This window comes from Lissotriton vulgaris, chromosome 10 (genome assembly GCF_964263255.1).
Source record: "Lissotriton vulgaris chromosome 10, aLisVul1.2, whole genome shotgun sequence".
In the NCBI taxonomy this organism is placed as follows: Eukaryota; Metazoa; Chordata; class Amphibia; order Caudata; family Salamandridae; genus Lissotriton; species Lissotriton vulgaris.
The window spans coordinates 650,557,125-650,576,877 of NC_141698.1; the positions used below are offsets into that span (position 1 = coordinate 650,557,125).

The following is a 19,753-nucleotide window of genomic DNA, read 5'->3' on the forward strand; positions in this document are numbered from 1 at the left end:
CCTATGAAAACATAAGAAGCTTCAGTTAACAAGTGCTGCTGCAAAGACCTTATGCTATAGCTCCTGGTTAACATTCCTTTAGTGTTCTGAAATACTTTGAGGCAGTTGTTAATGAGTGATCCTGTGCAGGGACTTAAACCTTGAATTGACCAGTTGTGCATTTGTTTTAGTTACATGTTCGACGTTTAAGATATTTATGTGGAGATTTTATGTCTGGTTATAAGCATGACATGTAAGTATGTAGGAACTCCACAGTATTTTTCGTTGTTATATTAATTTAATGCCCTGAATTTTGGAACTTAAAAAATAGCACACTTTTTTGATGCAGGCATAAGTGGCAGCGTCTGAATCCGGCCTAGTGAATTAATCCAGTCTCTAGATTCAAGTCATCTAGTTGCTAATCACAATTTCCCCTTTATCAGATTTTGTAAATTCATTGTATGTTTTAAGTGATATCATTTTCTACAAAAATTGGCAGAAGACGGAAACTTTCTTGCCAGGATTGTAAAAAAATACCCCAAAAACCTGCATCTGTTTACATATTTTCCTTTTTTTTTCTTCAGCAACCGATACGAAGCCTTTTCCAGCAACAACCAATACAGCCTCTGCTACCTATGACACGCACACGCCACTCATCTCCTTTACATCCTAAAACAGAATCTCCAAGAGTGAACAAGACAAATACCACATCCTCTCAACCCAAAAATATACATATTAATCCACACTTCAAAGGCTCTGTTGCAACTCCTGTGCAAGGTAGGAATTATTTTGCGTCCTGTACTGACATTCTATTTGGGTGGTCTATGTTGTAAAAAGCAGTGTAATTTTGAGATGTTCGTTTTTTTAACTGATAATTTATTTCCTATATTTCTTGAAAATGTCAAGAGCAGTAGATTTAGTTAAACTTAAATTCTCAATTGCCTAGCCTTTTGACTTAACATTTTTTAGAAAGAACCACATTTATAGGCAAATCGCTATATCTCCTCACTAAAAAAAATCTGTTAAAATTTGTTAGGAATAACTTGCCTGCAGGTCATGTGTTTGAGTCCTGTTCAGATCGACTCAGCATTTCATAATGCTCAGGCGAAAATTGTACAATTGAGCACAGCAATTTTTCAAGCGGCAGTAGATGGTGTAATTTGGGCTACGCTGTACATTAATTTTCTATAGTACATTTTTGTGCTACCTTCCCAACGAACACATTTTCATCTCTGTATAATGGTTGCAGTCTTAAAAATATGTTTACCCTGCTGGTAGAAGCCATATTTCCTCTCTATGGGACTGGGTCAGGAATGTCTTGTGATGTCAAATGAAAGCCTGCTATTTTCCTTCTTTGGGAACTGAAGACGCATATTCTCTAAGAAGTGTCCTTTGCTTTTAAATTTAAAGGAGTTGCTCCAATGTGAAAATAAGTAAGCTTTATGCACGGCCTACCAGCTGCCCAGACACCTAAAGGTGGTTGGCCCTCCAATGGCCATCGCGCATACTTTGTGGGGTTAGATTGTACACTGCCATCTCTTGTCCTGTTTGAAGCTCTTCACTGATGCAGAGCATAACTGAAGAGTAATGTACAGTGTACTTGTTTTTTTTTTGTCAAATCTGTTTATTGGCATTTATATATTTCAACAGTACATTAGGTGCACCATTATAAGCAAGGCAGTTTTTCAATTGTAGGTTTAGTATACAAGGGAACCCAAAATAATGGCCAAGGACCATGGGTTAAGCTACTAATTTTATATTACAAAGGTCCTAGGTTTATAATGATATCTAAAGGATTAATTTTCACAGGCTAAAAATAAAGACTGTGTTTTTTCTTCAGTGTCCAGCCGGACCTAGAAGTATTTATTTTCAAAGTAGTGAAGATAAACAGCATAAAGCGAAAACATTTCGCACATTGATAACTGGGCACAAGCCTGTACCAAGTCAAGGGGAGACAATACAGAAGGAAAGGACAAAGAATTCACAGGCAAACAAGGAGAACAGGGTGGCTTATAATACAATGCAAGAGGTTCTTGAATAAGCACAAACCCACAGTAACTGCCGGGAAATTAAAAATCATATAACGGGCAGTACTGCAAAACAGTCGACGAACGTTTCGATCCCTATCTCCAATAATATAGTGGGATCATCTTCAGGACTAGAATTGATTTTGCCTGAGTAGTCAAGTGAGCCACGAGCCGGGCTGGAGGGGCCAGTCGTGGATGAACAAGCTTCCAATCAGTTCCAATTACCGTTGATACCGGGTGACGATTCCGAGGTACCACAATGAGGATAAAAATCGGCCAACAGCGATCGAATTTATTCGTGACCGGTTGAGCCTGGCGTTTAGCGTGGGCTCGGTACAGGACTTCAGTTGAAAGTGGGGTGATAGTCGTAACCGGAGATCGGTTTACTAGTAAGGCGCTCAATGGAAATGGCCTCTTCCGTGCGAGCCTTAAATTGCTCGTAGAGGGTCCGCAATGGGGTCCCGTCACTGCAGCGCAATAGCCGACTGGATAGATATCATTATAAACCTAGGACCTTTGTAATATAAAATTAGTTTTTCAATTGTGCCTGGTTATCAATGCACTGGCAGTGCGGCATATCAGGAGGGCGCTACAACAGTTGCGCAAGAACAGCATGCAGTTGGATCTCGGGCGCCCAAATATGCCCGCAACATAAGAGAGTCCATGCGTCCCATTTCTGTGTGAAGAGACAAGTTTGACATGTGCCACGAAATTGTAAAAAAAAACATGCGCAAGTTAACAAGAACATCAAACAGCGGCATTGTCTCCAAGATACAGTACAAATCGTCCCCCCTCTTCCTGTTCTTTAGGCCCCCCCGCTTTCTGTCCCCACCGCCTGTCCCACCGCTCCCCCTAAGCGTGCATGCCTCCACTTCTCTCACTTCCTCGCCACAATTACATGCTGTGTTCCTATCAGTGTGTCAGGTGTGCTGTCCGCTGTGCTGTCTCTTGCCTTCCATCTCTTGGTGAGCAGTCGCACCGCTACTACCATCCCCAGATCAAGGACGCAGGACGATGCCTTGTCCTTGGGCGACCGCTTGAACTGATGCAGGAGAAACTCAGGCCAGTTACAAGGAACAGTGCGGCCGGTACATTGCGTGAGCAGCGCACTAATGTCTCTCCAGTAATTGCCAAGGCCTGGGCAGTGCCACAGAAGATGGAGATCCTCGTAGAGTTCACCACATCTGGGGCAAGACGCATCCGCCCTGTGGAAGTGTTTATTTATTAAATCGGGGGTGAGATAGGCCCTGTGAACTATGTACACTTGGATTTGGCGAAAGCGCATATTTCTGGGGATACATACCGGGCTTTTAAGTATCTTTTCCCATTCCTTGTCCGCCAGCGCTCGTCCCATATCGCGTTCCCATTTGCCGCGGAGTGGGGTCAGGTCCAGTTCCGTGTGTATCCGCAGGGATGCGGCAAACCACTTAACCAGATGCCTGCCCCTGCTCATGACATGTAGGTATTGCACCGTCAAGTGCTGCGCAGGTTCCTCTACAATTTCGCCCCACTTGTCCGGCATGCAGGCCGTAAGGGAGCGGTGCATTAGGAACCCCCGGGGGGGGGAGCCCAGTGTCAGAGACTAGCGTCTCAAAGGGAATCAACGCTCCATCTTGGTATAAGTCGCCTAATGTCTGCACATCTGCCTCCCGCCACTGCTCCAGCATGCGGTGCATGAGGACCCCCTCTCCCCCTGGCGAGCCTTCCAGCGGCACCGCAGGTGCATATGGGAGCACCCTCCTCGTAAGATGCAATGCCCTGCGGAAGCATTTGTAGGCCACCACTAGTAGTAATGGGGTGGGGCGTGCTGGCGCCGCCAACGGGTGGAATAGCGCGGTAATCAGCTCCAGGGTATAGCGCAGCTCGCTCGTGGCAGTGTCTTCTCTTCCCCTGTCTGCTAACCAGCGGGCGATCCATTGGAGCTGCTCTGCCAGGTAATAGTGTTCAAAACTGGGAGCAGCCATGCCACTTTTGTCTGTGGGTAAGAACAATTTCCTGAGAGCCAGACGATGCCGAGATGCGCCCCAGATAAAGTCTTGTAGGATCTTGTTCAGTTTGGAAAAGAAGGACACGGGCACGAACAAAGGCAGATTCCAGAAGTAGTCTAAAAGCCGGGGAAGCATCACCATTTTGGCCAGTGCCACTCTGCCTGCGGGTGTCAAGGGGAGCGTGGACCAGAAGCAGATCTGGGATTTTAACGCAGTCACCGCTCTTCCCAGGTTCCCATCCAGTATATCTGCCTGTTGGCGGTAGATCTGGATCCCCAGGTATTTAAACCGGTCTGCCCGCCACTGGACTCGTGTGCCATGGAGGCTATACTCCAGATCAGCAACCTCACTGTTAAAGGCATAGAGGCAGGACTTGCCTGCATTGACGCGGAGCCCCGAGAGATCGGCAAAGCGGCTTAGCAGCTGGGCCAGCATCTCCGGTATGTGGCTTACGTCTCGGACAAAGACAAATAGGTCATCGGTGTACAATAACACCTGGTGAACGCCGCCGCTCAGCGGGATACCATCCGCCAAGAGCTGTCTCAGGGCCGCAGCTAAGGGCTCCATGGCTAGCGCAAAGAGCAGCGGTGACAGAGGACACCCCTGACGGGTGCCTCTGCCCACCGCCACTGGTTCCGAGATGAACGGCCCCAGTCAGACGCGGACCACAGGTCTCCTATACAAGAGACCATTTGCAGAAAGTTTCCTTCCAAGTCGTACGCCTCCAACACCGACATCAAGTAGCCCCACTCAAGGCAGTCAAAGACCTTTTCTAAGTGCAGTACCAGAGTACCAGGCACCCCGCTCTGGGCCAGACCGCCACCGCCTCTGTCGCTACCCTGAAATATCTCCTGAGGTTCAGGGATGTGGACCTTAGTGGCACAAAGCCATTCTGGTCCGAATGCATTAAATGCGGAACCATCGGCGCCAGATGCTTTGCAAGGATTTTGGCTAGTATCTTGTAGTCTGTGTTGAGTATCGCCAGTGGGCGATAAGAGCTCAGAGACATGGGGTCCCTGTCAGGCTTAGGCAGGGACACTAAGAACGCTTCCCGCAGAGATGGCGGAAGATGGCCCGCGCCGATCGATGCCCTGTACATCGGAGGAGCTGAGGCGCTAGGATGTCCCTATTTGCTTTGTAGCATTCGGCCGGTAGGCAGTCGGGTCCCAGCGTTTTCCCGGTCGCCAGTGCTCGGATCGCATCTCCCACTTCCTCCAACGTGAGCGGGGCAGCCAATTCTGCCTTCTGGTCCTCTGTGGCGGTAGTCAGTACAACCGACTCCAGGAATTCAGCATCGCCTGCGCATAGCCAGTCCCTCGAGCTCTATAGAGGTCCCGATAGTGATCGGTAAGCGCCCGGTGCATCTCGCTCTGCGGGTACACCACTGCCCCGTCCCCTGTGCGAATGGGGCCAATCGGAGTATTGCGCTCCGCTGACCGCACCAACCAGGCCAGCAAACGGCCAGCCCTGTCCGCCTGGGAGTGCGTTTTTGCAGTATGCGTTGCATAATTGTGGCATCTCAGTCGCTCGAGTAGGATCGCATGTTCTGCGCGGAGTTCCCCAAGCCTCAGCGCATGCCTACCCGTCCCTTCCCGCTCATACGTAGAACCTCGGACTCTATGCGGGCTAAAGATGCGGACACCTGCTCACGAATGTTCCACGTGGCTCCCATGCAATGCCCCAGGATAGCCACCTTGTGAGCATCCCATTCCACCAGGGACTCACTCACTGAATCCTCGTTCTCCTCATAATAGGATAAAATAGCAGTGCCCAACGAAGATCTAAACTCAGCGTCTTCTAGTGCAGCCGGCTGTAGGCGCCATGTGGGCACCTGGGGCCTGTCCGCCTCCCAGCTAATCCGGAACCACAGAGGATTGTGATCTGAGTGTGTCCTACCTAGGTATTCCGACTCAGTCAGGAGCGGAAGCATGGAGTAAGAGCCTACTATTCGGTCTAGGCGGACGTGGAGATCGTGCACCGCCGAGTAGTATGAGTATGTCTTGTCTGTACGGTGCTGCGCACGCCAGAGGTCGTGGATGTCCCAGTGTAATAACCAGTCCCTTGGAGCCTGCGCTGGCGATGTCGCTGCCACTGCGCAGAGGGGTGGGAAGGAGCGGTTCAAGTGCGTGTCTAGTACCATGTTGAAGTCGCCGCCTAGGAGCCAGGGGAGGCCTGCGTACCGCTGAAGGATGGGATTTAGGGACGCCAGGAAGTCAGGCTGATCTGTATTAGGGGCATCGATAGAACCCAGCAAGATCTCCTGTCCATTGAGCCTTCCCCTCGCAAAGGAGTATCTCCCCTCTGGGTCTACCTGTGCGTCAGTGCATGCAAAGGTGACGCCTGCCCTCACCCATATCAAGGTGACGCGCGCGTGCGCTGAGTAGATCGTGCCATGGACCTGTCCTCTCCACCGCCTGCGGAGCCACTCCAGTTCCACTCGGGACATGTGAGTCTCCTGGAGAAGCGCGATCCCCCACCTGGTGGTGCTGCATATATGCAAAGACAGAATACCAGCGCAACTGGGTGTGCATGCCGCTGACGTTCCATGTCATGATGTTGGTGCACGCCATGTGTTTTGCTGTAGTGCAGCCACCCGGGGGGTCAGGGGGCATGCCATGCGGGCCCAGTTGGGGGGCTCTCGGGCGGGGATCCCGAAGTGCCGCTTCTGAAACGGGCGAATTCCCAACGGGGCATGCGTCCAAACTGTGCAACTTGACTACCTTTTATTGTGTCAGAACCACAACTTAAGCGTGTGTGGGGAAGTACGCAGTCAGTTATGTCAGCAGGGTGCTCCCTCTCCTAGGGCCCTTAGTGTTGCTGAGGTGTGTTTGGTAAAATAAATGCAGTGAAGAATACCGGGCTGGATCGGACCACCTATGAGGACCGGCCCCGCGCATCAGAGGCTAAACTCGTACCCCAAACTGAGGCGCAACTGTATACTCATGTTGCACTAACAGCTTCTAATTCTAACCCCATAACGGCTATGGAACGTCCAGCTCCAGTGCTGGACGTTCCATTGCAGCTATGAGGTTCGAACGTTCAATGGCCGACGGCAGCACTCCTGAGGTAGTGGTGCCGTCGGCCGCCGAACGTTCAAAGCACTTATGAGGCTAAACCTGCGCAAGTGCAAAGCTCCAAAGCCAGCAGTTAAACAAATCAGCATGCTGCAGCGGGCATACAAAGGATACAATGGATCATGTGCTGAACACAGGCAATATAGCAGTCTATCGCAAGTCCGTCATCAATCACATTATAAAGTCAGCTGTTTGGGTTGTCACCACAGGCATTGTGGCGTCATCCGACATGACGGTGGACGGCGAGGACGATCCACTGGTGTCAATTTCGCACTCCTGTCCATGATCCGGGTCTCCGTGTACATTCGCCGCTCCAACGTCGCGACCGCCTCAAGTGCCTCCTGCCGCTCCTGCTGCATATTCTCTGGGCTGGGCGCTGCCTGTCCCGTAACTTCTCCCCGCCGGGCCCCTCTCTTCCTCATCCGCCTCCTGGAGCGCTGTTCCTGCCATCCGCCTTCTTCCGGGCCCGCTGGTCTCGTCCCCGTCCATTGCCCGGTCTCCTCCAGCCAATCCCAAACCTCCGACGGAGCCTCAAAGAAGCGGGTACCTTCCTTGGAAATCACTCTGTCGGGAGGGGAACAACCGTGAGTAGGGCAGCTCCAGGTCTCGCAGCTGTTTCTTCACTGCCATATATGAGCCACGCCTCCTCTGTACTGCGGCTGTGTAGTCCGGGAAGAATATCACAAGGCTATTGCCCACCTGGAGGTCACCCATCTTCCGAGTTTCTCTGAGCACAGTATCCCGATCTCTGTAGTTGAGGAGCTTGAAGAGAAACCGACGAGACCGAGCTCCTGGCCACTGAGCCCGCGCCGGTACCCTGTGCGCCCTTTCCACCACGAAGTGCGGGGACAATATTCCAACCGGCAAGAGTGTCCGCAGCCAGGCCTCTGTGTATCGTTCAGGGTCCTTCCCCTCCTCCCCCTCTGGCAGGCCTACCACTCGGACATTGTTGCGCCGAGAGCGTCCTTCCGCATCCTCCGCGTGGTCTTCTAGTGCATGGACTCTATCCATCAGATCCTGTAGGGCTGAGGCATGGCTACGCACCACAGGTTGCAGTTCCTGGACCGTTTGCTGCGACTGACTCCGACAGTTTACGGTGGTCTGCATGCAGCAGCGTGAAGTCAGACGTGACTTTATCTACTCGCCCTTCCAGAGAGGTTTTAGTTTGCTCTAGGGTCGCCCCAATGCATTCAACCGCCGCTAAAACAGTGTCCATTTTGGCGGCTAGAGCGGCTGCAGGCTCCATGACCAATCGTCTCTGGTCTTGCGGGAGGTTGGGCCGCTCGTTTCCTGCTGCTTCGCATGAGGTTTGTCCCATTGCAAGTTGCTGCGCAGTGGGCATCAGCGCGTCTGGCTATGAGTCCAGGAGCAATGCCGGGGAAGGGGGGGTCCTTTCGTATTCCTACCGGCCAGATAATCAATGTTGCACTCCAGCTAGGAGGGTGTCCGCTGTGTTGGACCTCCGGGAGCCGCCACCCAGTCGTTCGAGGACAGTCCGGCTACCAGACTCTTACGTGAGTCCTCTCCTGCAAGGGCCGGTGTGTGCAGGCAGCGACCTTCCCCCAAGTGCTTCTTGGCACTTACAGTACAAAGGGCAGGGGGAGGGGGCTCCAACCCCCTCTCCTTACAGACGTGGCCTCGGTGTCCAGTGATAGCAGCGGGAGCGGGAGGTGTTAGATGCAGCTCAGGTGCATAGGCCTCGCAGGGAGGAACAAGATGGCGGCTGGTGCACTTATAGTACAAAGGGCGGGGGGGGTGCTCCAACCCCCTCTCCTTACAGACGTGACCTCAGTGTCCAGTGATAGCAACGGGAGGGAGAGGTGTTAGACGCAGCTCAGGTGCATAGGCCTCGCAGGAAGGGACAAGATGGCGGCTGGTGCAAAATGGCGCCCTAGCCCAGAGCGCAGTGTCCTGACTTGCCCTCCTCACCTCACAATCCACAGTCTTGCTGACTCGCAGCGCCTCCCAGGCCCAGCTCCACCGACCGGAGCCTCCGCGGCCGACCCCGCCTCACTTAGGAGGTAGTGTCCGCTATCCCGGTGTCCCAGCGGGCGGAGGCTCTCACCGCTAGTGGCGTCAGTCAGCAGCCCACACTCCGGCCGATAGGCACTGTCTAATTGCAGGTGTGACCTTGGGCTTCGCGGCACGCTATGAGCCTGTTTCAGCGCTCCACAAGTCTGAGGCTGCCCAGCACAGGGAAGCGCGCGTTACAGGCTGCGTTGTAGGGCCTCACTAGGCCAGGGCCGGCTCTCCACCTCTGCTGTCCACATGCAGGGCCCCCCACCTGCACCTTACCGCTGTTCTGAGTCGCCTTGCCCTGTCACGGCCAGCTCCAGACACCCCAGGGCCTGCCGCCGCTCCGGAGCCTGTGTTCGGGGCCTCCTCTCTGCCTCTGTGGGCGCCACCCAGCAGCTCCGAACTCGCTCAGAGTCCGCCGCCTCGTTCCGGAGCTCTCCGCAGGGGTCCAAGGCTCCGATCCGGGCACAGACTCCTCCGTCTCCCCCTCCAGCTCTGCGCAAGGCGGCGGCCCGTTGGCAGAGCCCGGGGCGGGTTTCGCGCCTTCAGTTGTCCCCCGCTGCGCCACAGTCCGATGGCCGTTCCTCCGCCGCCTCTACGCCCGCCGATTTTCACACCAGTGATGTCCCCAGCCGGTCCTGCGTTTGTGCCGCCCGGTGCAGGGGAACTTCAAATACACTTTAAGGATCACTTTAGGAGAATTCAGGGCCGCACTGATGGAGCTCTACAAAGTCGCGTCTGCCATGATGCCCGGCTGGCCACGCCCCCTTGTACAGTGTACTTGTTTGTACTTATTGTGCTTCCCTCTACATCTCTGACATCATTTCACCCATGATTCTCTCTTCCTATACCTTTCAGGCACATTATATTAGCCTTTTTAGGTCTCGTGGTGTTGAACCGCGCGATAGCGCCGTCTCGCCAGAGACCTATTGTCAGCGACTCTGCTTTCCAGGAGAGGGGACAGGAGCTGGCCGCGCGCTCTGAATTGAGCGGGCCACGCACACGCGCTCGCTGTGCCCAGCTCCTGTCTCCTCTCCTGGAAAGCTGTACCACACAGCCACACCTCCCCCTGCTTACGCATGCGCACACACACGAGCGCACCTACACACACGCACACACACATACAGAGACCCCCTGCTCTCTCCCCCCCGCCCGCACACATAAACACACGCGCACACACACACAAAAGCGCACCCTCCCTCCCCCCTACAACTAAGCCCCACTTACCGCCACTCCGGACTTCTGCAGCCTCCGCGGGGCTCTCCCTCTGGCATGGGAGCCCCGCGTCACCACTGCCAGGCACTCCGTGGGCTCGGGCTTCACAAGACGGAAGTCCCGCCCCACGATAGGTTTCGTTTTTGTAATTGCGTGCGCACGTCTCAGTGCCACCGAGCCGCGAGGAGTATGTTTTTCGAGCTGAAGGGAGCAGGCAATTTTGTGGGCACTCCAGGCGTAGCAGGTATATAATATTGACCGGAGGGAGGGAGGGAGCTTTAATATAATCATGGCGCCAGCAGCCGCGGGCTCTTTTCGACCCGTTCTGCCACATGCTTCTTAGCTGTTATTGAGGAGAGAATTCAATATTTTTCTGCGGCCGACGGAAGGGAGTCGGTGACACAGGAGCCGCCAGGACAGACAGTCTGTTAGTGGGCGCCCCGCCGGCACTCTCTGGCCAGGCCAAAGCCCTTTGTGGCAGGATCGTCTATCTGTCCCGAGGCAACCCGCTCAGGCAATACAGCAGTGCAGTAGGGGTCCATCCAACCCACCAATGCGCTGCACTATTAGCAACAGGACGCTCAGCCTGTGTCTCGGCCCGCGCCCGTGACTGTTCCCACCTTCAGCAGGGCCGACGCGTTGCTCCACGCCATTCCTCCGTCGCAGTCTGATCTGCACTGGTGATGCATTAGTGCAGTTTGGGCCTGTTCTCCTTCCCACCTCTCAGTGTCAGAGGTGCCGTCCTCAGCTGCCGCCGTCTGTCCCCTCACCGCTGCGAGGTCCTAGCCTGCCAGTCTGATCCTCCCCCTTTCAAGCAAGGTCTCAGAAAGGGGCTCTCCTGCTCACGAACTCTCAAAGTTGGTCCTCTCCTATTCCGTGCTCCCACCTCATCTCAGCCAGCTCCTCGGATCAGTGGCGGGTCTATCTTTCCCCCGAGCCTTCATCGCCTGCGGTTGCAGCCATCCTAATATGCGGCTGCACGCCTCCCTTGGAGTTGTAATATAAGCCTGTGGCCTCTGTTTTGAAAAAGTGTGGGCATCGTCTAAGTCCCTCACACAGTGGGGTTGCTGGTGAGTCAATCAGGGCCCCCAGGACAGTCTCATTTCTGCAGCATGGCACTGGGTGGGGATCGGCAAGAGTCAGTGACAGGACAGTGCCCAGGCCTGGGCGACCATCACTGGAGGAGGGCCGTGGGGGCAAACTCTAATTGCCACGGCCCGCCTGCCTGCAATTTGTGGAGCGCCATAAAGTTCCAGGGCCGATTTGGTAAAGAGTGTTATGAGAGCCCGACAACCAATCTGCTACCTCAAACTCTGAAGTTTTCCAGGGGATCGTCTTCATGCACAGTGGGAGGACAGTGCCAAGGCCTGCGCGACTATCACTGGAGGAGGGCCGGGGGTCAAACTCTAATTGCTACGGCCTCCTGCGGTGGCTGGCGGCCCGAGCATGCCTGCAGTTTATGGAGCGCCAAAAAGTGCAAGGACAGATTTGGTTAAGAATGTTATGAGAGCCTGACAACCAATCTGCTACCTCTGAAGTTGTCCAGGGGATCGTCATAATGCACTTGACGTATACATCACCTAGATGATGGTAAGACAATTTTTTAATAAGCAGTTGATATTGTGACGTGGCTACTGTGATGTGCTAACCTCGAGCTTTGCGAGGGAAAAGTTTGTGTTTACCTGAATATAGGTGGTCTCAAGTACAGTGACTGTTTCCTAGATTAATTTAACGCAAGATCTGTATTACATTTTATTAGCTTCTTGCATGAGTGTAAGCCAAATTAAAAAGATCCAAGCAAGGTAAGGGTAAAGAATGTATTCAGTTTGCATGGCAGAGAGCACAACATAGGTCTTCTGCTTTTGCATTTACAATACTGAAGCACTGTAGCACTAAAAATCGTAACCTCCATTAGTGTTGATGAGCAATATAATTAGAAAAGTAAATCTAGCTAAATAAGTGCGCAATAAACTATTTAAAACGGTGCAAGTTATATTTTATCGCCCAGGGAACAGCTGTAGCCCAGCATCAGTACACAGACCTGCAGATACCCAACTCACTGTCTATCGGGAGCAGCTCTTTTTTTCTCCCTCTGTCTTTGCTAGTCTCGCTGACAGCTCTTACCTGTTTATATGCAGCTACAGTGCATATATAAAGTTTTCTTCATGCTTATGACTTCTCTTCAATGTGGTTACTAATGGGGAATGCAATTCATAAATGGTCATGACACTTTCCATATTACTGCCATTACTCTTTCTGACTGTAGTACACCTTCCAAGCTTTTGTGTTTAGAATTAATGGGACATCGTCCTGAGCTGGGAAATTGATCAGGAAGTGCTCTTTCTCCCAAAATGTATGGTGGGTTCATAAAAAATATGTAACTGCACACCCCTTTTGTTGCCTGTGTCAAACATTAACCGTTTCTCTTTTGGAGTGTCATCGTCTGCCCTACATTCAGATTTTCCCATAAGGGGACCTACTGTTTTACACACAACAGCACCCTGGATGGCGATAACCCATGTGTGCCTCCGCCTCACTCTCCTGAGGCTTGCCAGGTGCTGTGTGTCTGTGGCCACTGGATTATCAGGTTACAATGGTATTACATTAGTTGCCTTAAATTTTTCTGGTGCTTTGTAGCTGTTTTAAGATCTTCTTAGAGTTTCTTATTGCTCAAATGAGTGTCATTTCTGATATTAATATGTTCCCCTCGTCTTCATTGCTTGATTTTGCTGATGAGAAAGTGTCACTCATAGATGTTGAAATGTCACTCATAATTACACTGAAATTATGAAAATGTCACACATAGCAATCTCAAACCTTGGCAGCTATGGCTACTGTACACCTACCTGTTCACGAGCCACCATATTGCAGTGCTGATGTGTTTTAAAATGAAGTTAAAGTGCAATCTGGATTTGTAATGAAAGCATCTGATAACTCGCTGTGGGGGAATTAGTGGGAATTACTACGGTCAATGTTTCTGATTTTACTGCATAGGCTGCATACAGTACATGTATTTTCCCCCATCATTTTCATTGCAGTAACATTTAAATGGCTTAATATTTGAAGGGAAAATGATGGCTTATTCTCACAGCAAACTGGATATTGTTGGATGTTTGTGTCCCTGGTGCCGTTTTAAGAAGTGTAAATGTGTCAGATGCCAGGATCCCACCAACTCTGTTTTGAATCCAATGAGTGCACTTTAGCTGTGGCCCTTCGATTAAGCCTTTCCCCCATATGTTGCATCATCAAAGCTGTGTGAATAATAACCGCTGTGAGCCCATACCTGAGGTGCATCACCAGAGCTGTGTGAATAATATCTGTGTCAGCCCCGTGCGTGAGGTGCATCATCCACATTGCTCAGGTCACCCAAATTCCTGCACTCTCTACCACACTGCTTTCAAGAACAGCATACTCTTGCACACACTCACACTGCTCACCAATTCAAAGTTTGCTAAACATTTGATGCAACGCATTGTCATACACAATGCCAATAACTCAAACTTTAATGCTGCGAGACCTATTGCATTGTAAATGCTTGTTATCAATGTAAGTGCCAGGGCTCCAAATTAGGTTTTAAAATGAAATATCATTCTGCCTACTTTAGGAATGTAGTAAAATTATGTTGGTCTTCTAGGGGGTCAATAGCCATAAGCATTAGAATATTATTAATAAACATTTTACCAGGCTCGAGCATTGACTGGCCTTAGACCAGAAGTGCAGCAGCGCATCTTAAATCTTCTTTCACAGGCAATTAATTATTTGGATCATACACATAATGAAATGGCAAAAAGGAAGTCTGAATTGGACACACTGAAGGCTGTTGGCTTGGAAAAGTAAAAAAAAAAACGAAGGTATTATGACAAGCGTCCGTTCCATCAGATGGTTCAACGCAATGCTGTCTCTGCCCCCCTGATGTGTGTCTAGAGCCAGAGCTGGGGATTGAATCTGGGTGTTGTGCACTTCTAAAGTTGTTTGAAGGTACCTCCAGTACAAAGACATTTGGAGTATAAGTACAGGGGCTGTGACCCTACGATTTTTTGTGGACTTGTAAACAGACGTTGCTTGCTCTACAGACTGCACCTGGCCTCTGAGGAATCTGTGTTAACAACGCTGGGTGGTGGCTCTTTGGTTACGCAGCAGTGGGGATGTCGGGGCCGACAAGGGAGGCACCAGTCTGGCCATCCGCTAGACCAGGGAAGACCCCTTTCTTGAAGTACCAAGCATCCTGGACCAGTGGAAGGAGGCTCTCAATGAGCCTGTCTCAGCAAAAGGGGTAAACCCAAGGGTGGATACAAATTTTTATACCCTCAACAAAAGATCCTAAATACATTCAGTTAAACACAGTGCCAGATTCCTTCATTGTCACCATGGCAATAAGGGGCAACACCCATTCCTCCACTGGTCCACCTCCAGAGAGAGAAAGCAAAAGAATTGTAGGGAGAAAGATGGAGAAAGAAGCAGCAACACAATGGTGCACTGCTTGCTCCAATTCTCTCCTCAACTGGTATGGCCACCAACAATGGGATGACATCGAAGAACTGACGAACAAGCTCCCAGAGGAGGATAGAAAGAGGGCAAAATCCATCACACTGGAGGGAAAGAACATTGCGAAAACCTGCCTGAAATCAGCCCTAGATGCAGCCGATATAGCCAACAGACAAATGTGCACAGGCACAGTGTTGAGAAGGCACACCTGGCTCCGAATATTAAGTTCCAAGCAAGAGGTCCAAAACTCAATAATTTAACCCTTCACATGAAACACCCTGTTTGGAAGTGAGGTAGATGAATCACATCAACAAATAAAAAAGGACAATGAAATGGCCAGGGCTATGGTAGCCCTACAGCAGAGGGGCCCCTTCAAGAGAGGAGGCTTTAACACCATAAGACCCACGGGAAAGAGGGTCTTCTCAACAGGCCAACAACAACAAGAACAAACTCAAGGCGGTGGACAGCAGTCAAACTTGCAGTCCGGATAACAAGCCTGGCAACAACAACCAAGGCAGCCCTTTCGGGGCAGAGGAGGAGGCAGGGGACAACACTTGAGAGGGGGAGGAGCGAATTCCAGGTGACTTGCCCACAACAAAAGACCCGACACAACACCAGTGGGGGGCAGCATAGCACACTACCTACGTCAAGGGAAAGACATCACCACAGACAGTTGGATTTTAAATGTGGTACGCTACAGTTATTGTATAGAAATAACAAACCAACCCCCACCAAAAAAGAAAAGGTTCCAAGGAACAGAACTCTTACAATTAAGACAAGAATGAAGTGTAGGAGAGTGGGGTCTGCAATCCTATGGTCACCCCCAATTTTTGCTTTTTGCTTCACTGGTTTATGACTTTCCCTGGCTGTGGGCCTGCTAATCAGACCCACAGCCTAGCTGCCTCTCTTTAAATTGACAACCATGTACCTTAGGTGCATATCTAATTGGATACTGAGTCACCTTATCAGTCTCTGTACAGTGTACCTTAGGTACCCAGGACATAGGTGCACTCGGGGCCTACCAGGGGCTGCAGCATGTATTCTGCCACCCCTGGCTGGCCATCCAAATCTGGCACAACTGGCTGATCAATCCGCTGGGGCAAGGTGGTGTAATCACCCTTTGCTTTAGATATAGTATCCCTATATCTAACCCTAAAATGGACACATATCCTCCTATCAGTCACTCCTATGGCAGGCCTTATCAATCCTGAAGGCAGAGTGCTTGGAATTATGTGAGATGGTGCTCTAGCATGAGCCGAGCCTGTCTGCAGCTTTCGGAACCAAGTCCTTTAGCTGTTTCCATGATAACGCTATACCATATACTCTTAAGTGCATTATAATCCTCGTGGTTATTGCTAACTTTGGTATAGCCTTATCAAAACATGTTGAGTAAGGTGTCCATCGGAATTGGAATACTACCCCCTCGCCAATTCTGGCGACGGGGGTAGCATTCCACCCTTCTAGAGGGACACGACATGTATGTAACTGTGAACCCCGGTTAAAGTTGACTCAAGCCTCAGCATCCCAAAATGGATGCTGCCACCACAGACACAAGTCTGACCTCCTGCTGCTGGGAGTCCATCCAGCGAGGGAGGCTTGGACAAAGGGTTTCCTGCCTTGGGAGGTGCTAGCACCACCCCAGACAGGATTTTGTGTATTAGGTAGGACAGGGCTGAAAGGAATGAGACATGCCTGGGGCACACAAGGTGTCCCTGTGCATACGCCGGTCTATACCAGTTCCTGGGGCTCTCCAGCCCCAGCTCTGGCGCAAGACCGGACAAAGGATAGGGGCTGTAACCACACCCCTTCCTGGTCCCACCCAGAGGAGGGACCTAGTCGTAGTACAGCCCCCTTTAGCCGGATAAAGGTAGGAGCTGGTCCCATTCCAAATTAGATTATCCTGAACAACTTTACAAGAAGAAACTCTGGACTTCGACGTTCTGCTCCACAGAAGACTGAAGAAATCTCCCTTGTGGGCAAGGAGTGTGCACCCTGCACAAGCAGGCACCATCAGCGTCCAGCGGCTTCCCTTTGTCGTCTTCCCTCGAGGATCCAGACTTCAGAGCCCGACGAGACCCGGATTCCCAGACCTCTCCGACCTCTACCTACATCTGCAGCACAGCTGAGATCCGTGGGTGCGACGAGAAACGTGGGACCGGCCATCTTGAAAGAAGCAGCACTTCGGTCCAGCACGACTTCTGAGGTAACCTCGTCCAAGTGCTTTGGGGACTGAGAAGCCCCGACCCTGAGCAGCTCCTGCACCGAAGACCAGCCCTCTAGCATCCACGGCTCTGCGTGGGGCCCTTCTGCCTGTTTGCTGCTCGACGCGTTGTCTGGTCACTTGCCGGCTGGCTAGTGACCTCCTAAACGACGAACCTTGAAATCTTCACTGCTGGTCTGGTTGCTCCAGACTGGCCTTTGCTCCCTTCCAAAAGAGGAGCACCCCGGACCCTCCTGGTCCACTCCAGATGCCGTTTCCACTCACCGCGTGGGTTGCTTTTGCCAAGGCCTGTTGACTCCAAATCCGGATCCGACACCGCCGACAGCGAGATCCTGCGTGGGACAGCTCGTGCCTCCATCCTGGTCGTCGAAGACACCACCTGGTCCACGTGGCTGCAGAGACAAGCGTCCACTCTCACCTGATCCCGACGGCGACTTCTGGTTCCACTCCAGTCACTGGCTAGTGACTTTGAACATTGTCCCCTCTGCTTTCAGGTTCTCCTCTTCACTGATCCACCCTTGGATCACACCGGACATCTTCCTCCTGATCGCCTGCAGCATCTTTTCTTCCAGGCTCCATAGACTTCAATGCCGGAACCCGACACGACTTCGCACCTATGCACCCGCAGCCTGTGGGTGAGGTAACAAGAGCATTTCGGTGCTCAAGGGTAGATTGACTATCATAGTGTCCAGTTCCACAGTCGTTTTAGTCCTGCATAGTCAGGATTGTCCGTACTCACCTTTTACTTGAACTGTACTGTCCATAGACACGGTTACGCACTTCGCGTGTGAGTTCATACTCTGCAAACACGTTCCGTGGGCCTCCTATTACTTACCTAGAGTTAGTGTAGCGTGTGTAGGAAGGTACCTCCTGACTATGGTTGCCCCCAACTTTTTGCCCTGTGTTTTAGCTGGTTTTGGACATAGTCGACCTGGGACCCTGCCAATCAGGACCCCAGGCCTACTGCTCTCTCTTTAAAATGGATTCCATGTACCTTAGGTGCATTTCCAATTGGTACTGGGCCACCCTATCAGACCCTGTAACTCAGGGCATGGGTGTACCCAGGGCTGCCAGGGGCTGCAGCATGTATTATGCCACCCCTGGCTGGCCTCCTAAATTTGACACAACTGGCTGCATGACAGCTGGGGCAAAGTCGTGTAATCACCCTTTGCTGTAGGTATAGTATACCTATACCTAACCCTAAAATGGACACACAGATTCCTATCAGTCACTCCTATGGCAGCCTTGACAATCCTGAAGGCAGAGTGCTTGGAATCGTGTGAGATGGTGCTCTGGCATGAGCTGAGCCTGTCTACAGCTTGCGGAACCAAGTCCTAATAGCTGTTCCATGATATCGCATACCATATACTCTTAAGTGCATTATAATCCTCGCGGTTAAATGCTAACTTTGGTATTGCTTTATCAAAACATGTCGAGTAAGGTGTCATACGAATTGGAATACTAACCCCTCGCCAATTCTGGCGACGGGGTTAGCATTCCACCCCTCTAGAGGGACACGACATGTATGTAACTGTGAACCCCGGTTAAAGTTAACTGAAGCCTCAGCTCCACAAAATGGATGCTGCCACCACAGACACGAGTCTGACCCCCTGCAGCTGGGAGTCCTTCCAGCGAGGGGAGCCTGGACAAAGGGTTTCCTGTCAGGGGCGGTGCTAGCACCGTCCCAGACATGGTTTTGTGTATCCTGGGTAGGCAGGGCTTTACAGGAAGGTGACTGCTGAGTGGCACCCCGGTGCTCACTACGCATAGGCCGGTCAGAACCAGTTCCAGGGGCACACCAGCCCCTGGCCTGGGGAAAGTCCGGCATGGCAGAGGGGTGTAACCACCCCCCTCCTAGTCCCACCCATAGGCAGGACCTAGTCACCGGGTCAGCCCCCTTTTTCAGTATAAAGATGGGAGCGGGCCCCCTGTTCAAATTAGATCATCTTTGGAATCAAGACACGACTTTCTGCGAAAGGACTTCAAGATTTCCTTCTTCAAGATTCTCCCTTGTGGCTAAGGAGTAGTCACCCTGCATCAAGCGGGCACCATACTAAGAACACTGCGGTCTGCTGCAAGTCCTTCTTCACGAATCCGACGACCCAGCTCGACGAGACCCGGCTTCCCTGGCACCTCTGACCTCTACTCACCTCTACAGCAAAGCTGAGAACCGTGGGTGCGACGAGACCTCGAGGGACCGACGATCGCCAAGACTGCACGACTTCTTTGTAACAAGCCCACCGAGTCTTCCACTGGTGAGTGCTTTGGGGTCCGAGAAGCCCCAACCCTGCGCAGCTCCAGCACCCAAGATCAGCCTCCCTGCATCTCCACGATCTGCGTGGGGCCCTTCTGCTGTTTGCTGTGCACCGCGTTGTTTGGCTACTAGCCGGCTGGCTTGTGGCCTTCTGAACGACGCCCGACGACATCACTGCTGCTGGTCTGGTTGCTCCAGACTGGCCCTTGCTTCCTTCTTTAAGAGAGGCACCCCGGACCCTCCTGGTCCACTCCACACGCCATTTTAGGTCCACCGCGTGGGCTTGAATTTGCCAAGGCTTTGTTGCCCAATCCTGGGTCCAGCGACGCCGACAGCTTCTATCTTCGTGGGACAGCTCGCTCCTCCATCCTGGTCGCCGACAACGCCTCCTGGTCCGTGAGATCTCCGAGCACAGCGTCACCCACTCGCCTAGTCGAGGTGGCTACCATCCGGTGCCCTCCTGGTGCCCACTGACTACTGGCTAGTAGTCACGA

At 51.9% G+C, this 19,753-nt stretch overlaps 1 protein-coding gene across 1 annotated transcript in view; it reads left to right on the forward strand.

Moving 5' to 3' along the window:
• RBM33 (RNA binding motif protein 33) overlaps nt 1–19,753 on the forward strand; it is a 551,296-nt gene that overhangs the window by 78,745 nt on the left and 452,798 nt on the right. Inside the window, exon 4 of the mRNA XM_086939808.1 lies at nt 564–756. Coding sequence (XP_086795934.1) covers nt 564–756 — 193 coding nt within the window. The remainder of the gene's footprint in view (nt 1–563; nt 757–19,753) is intronic.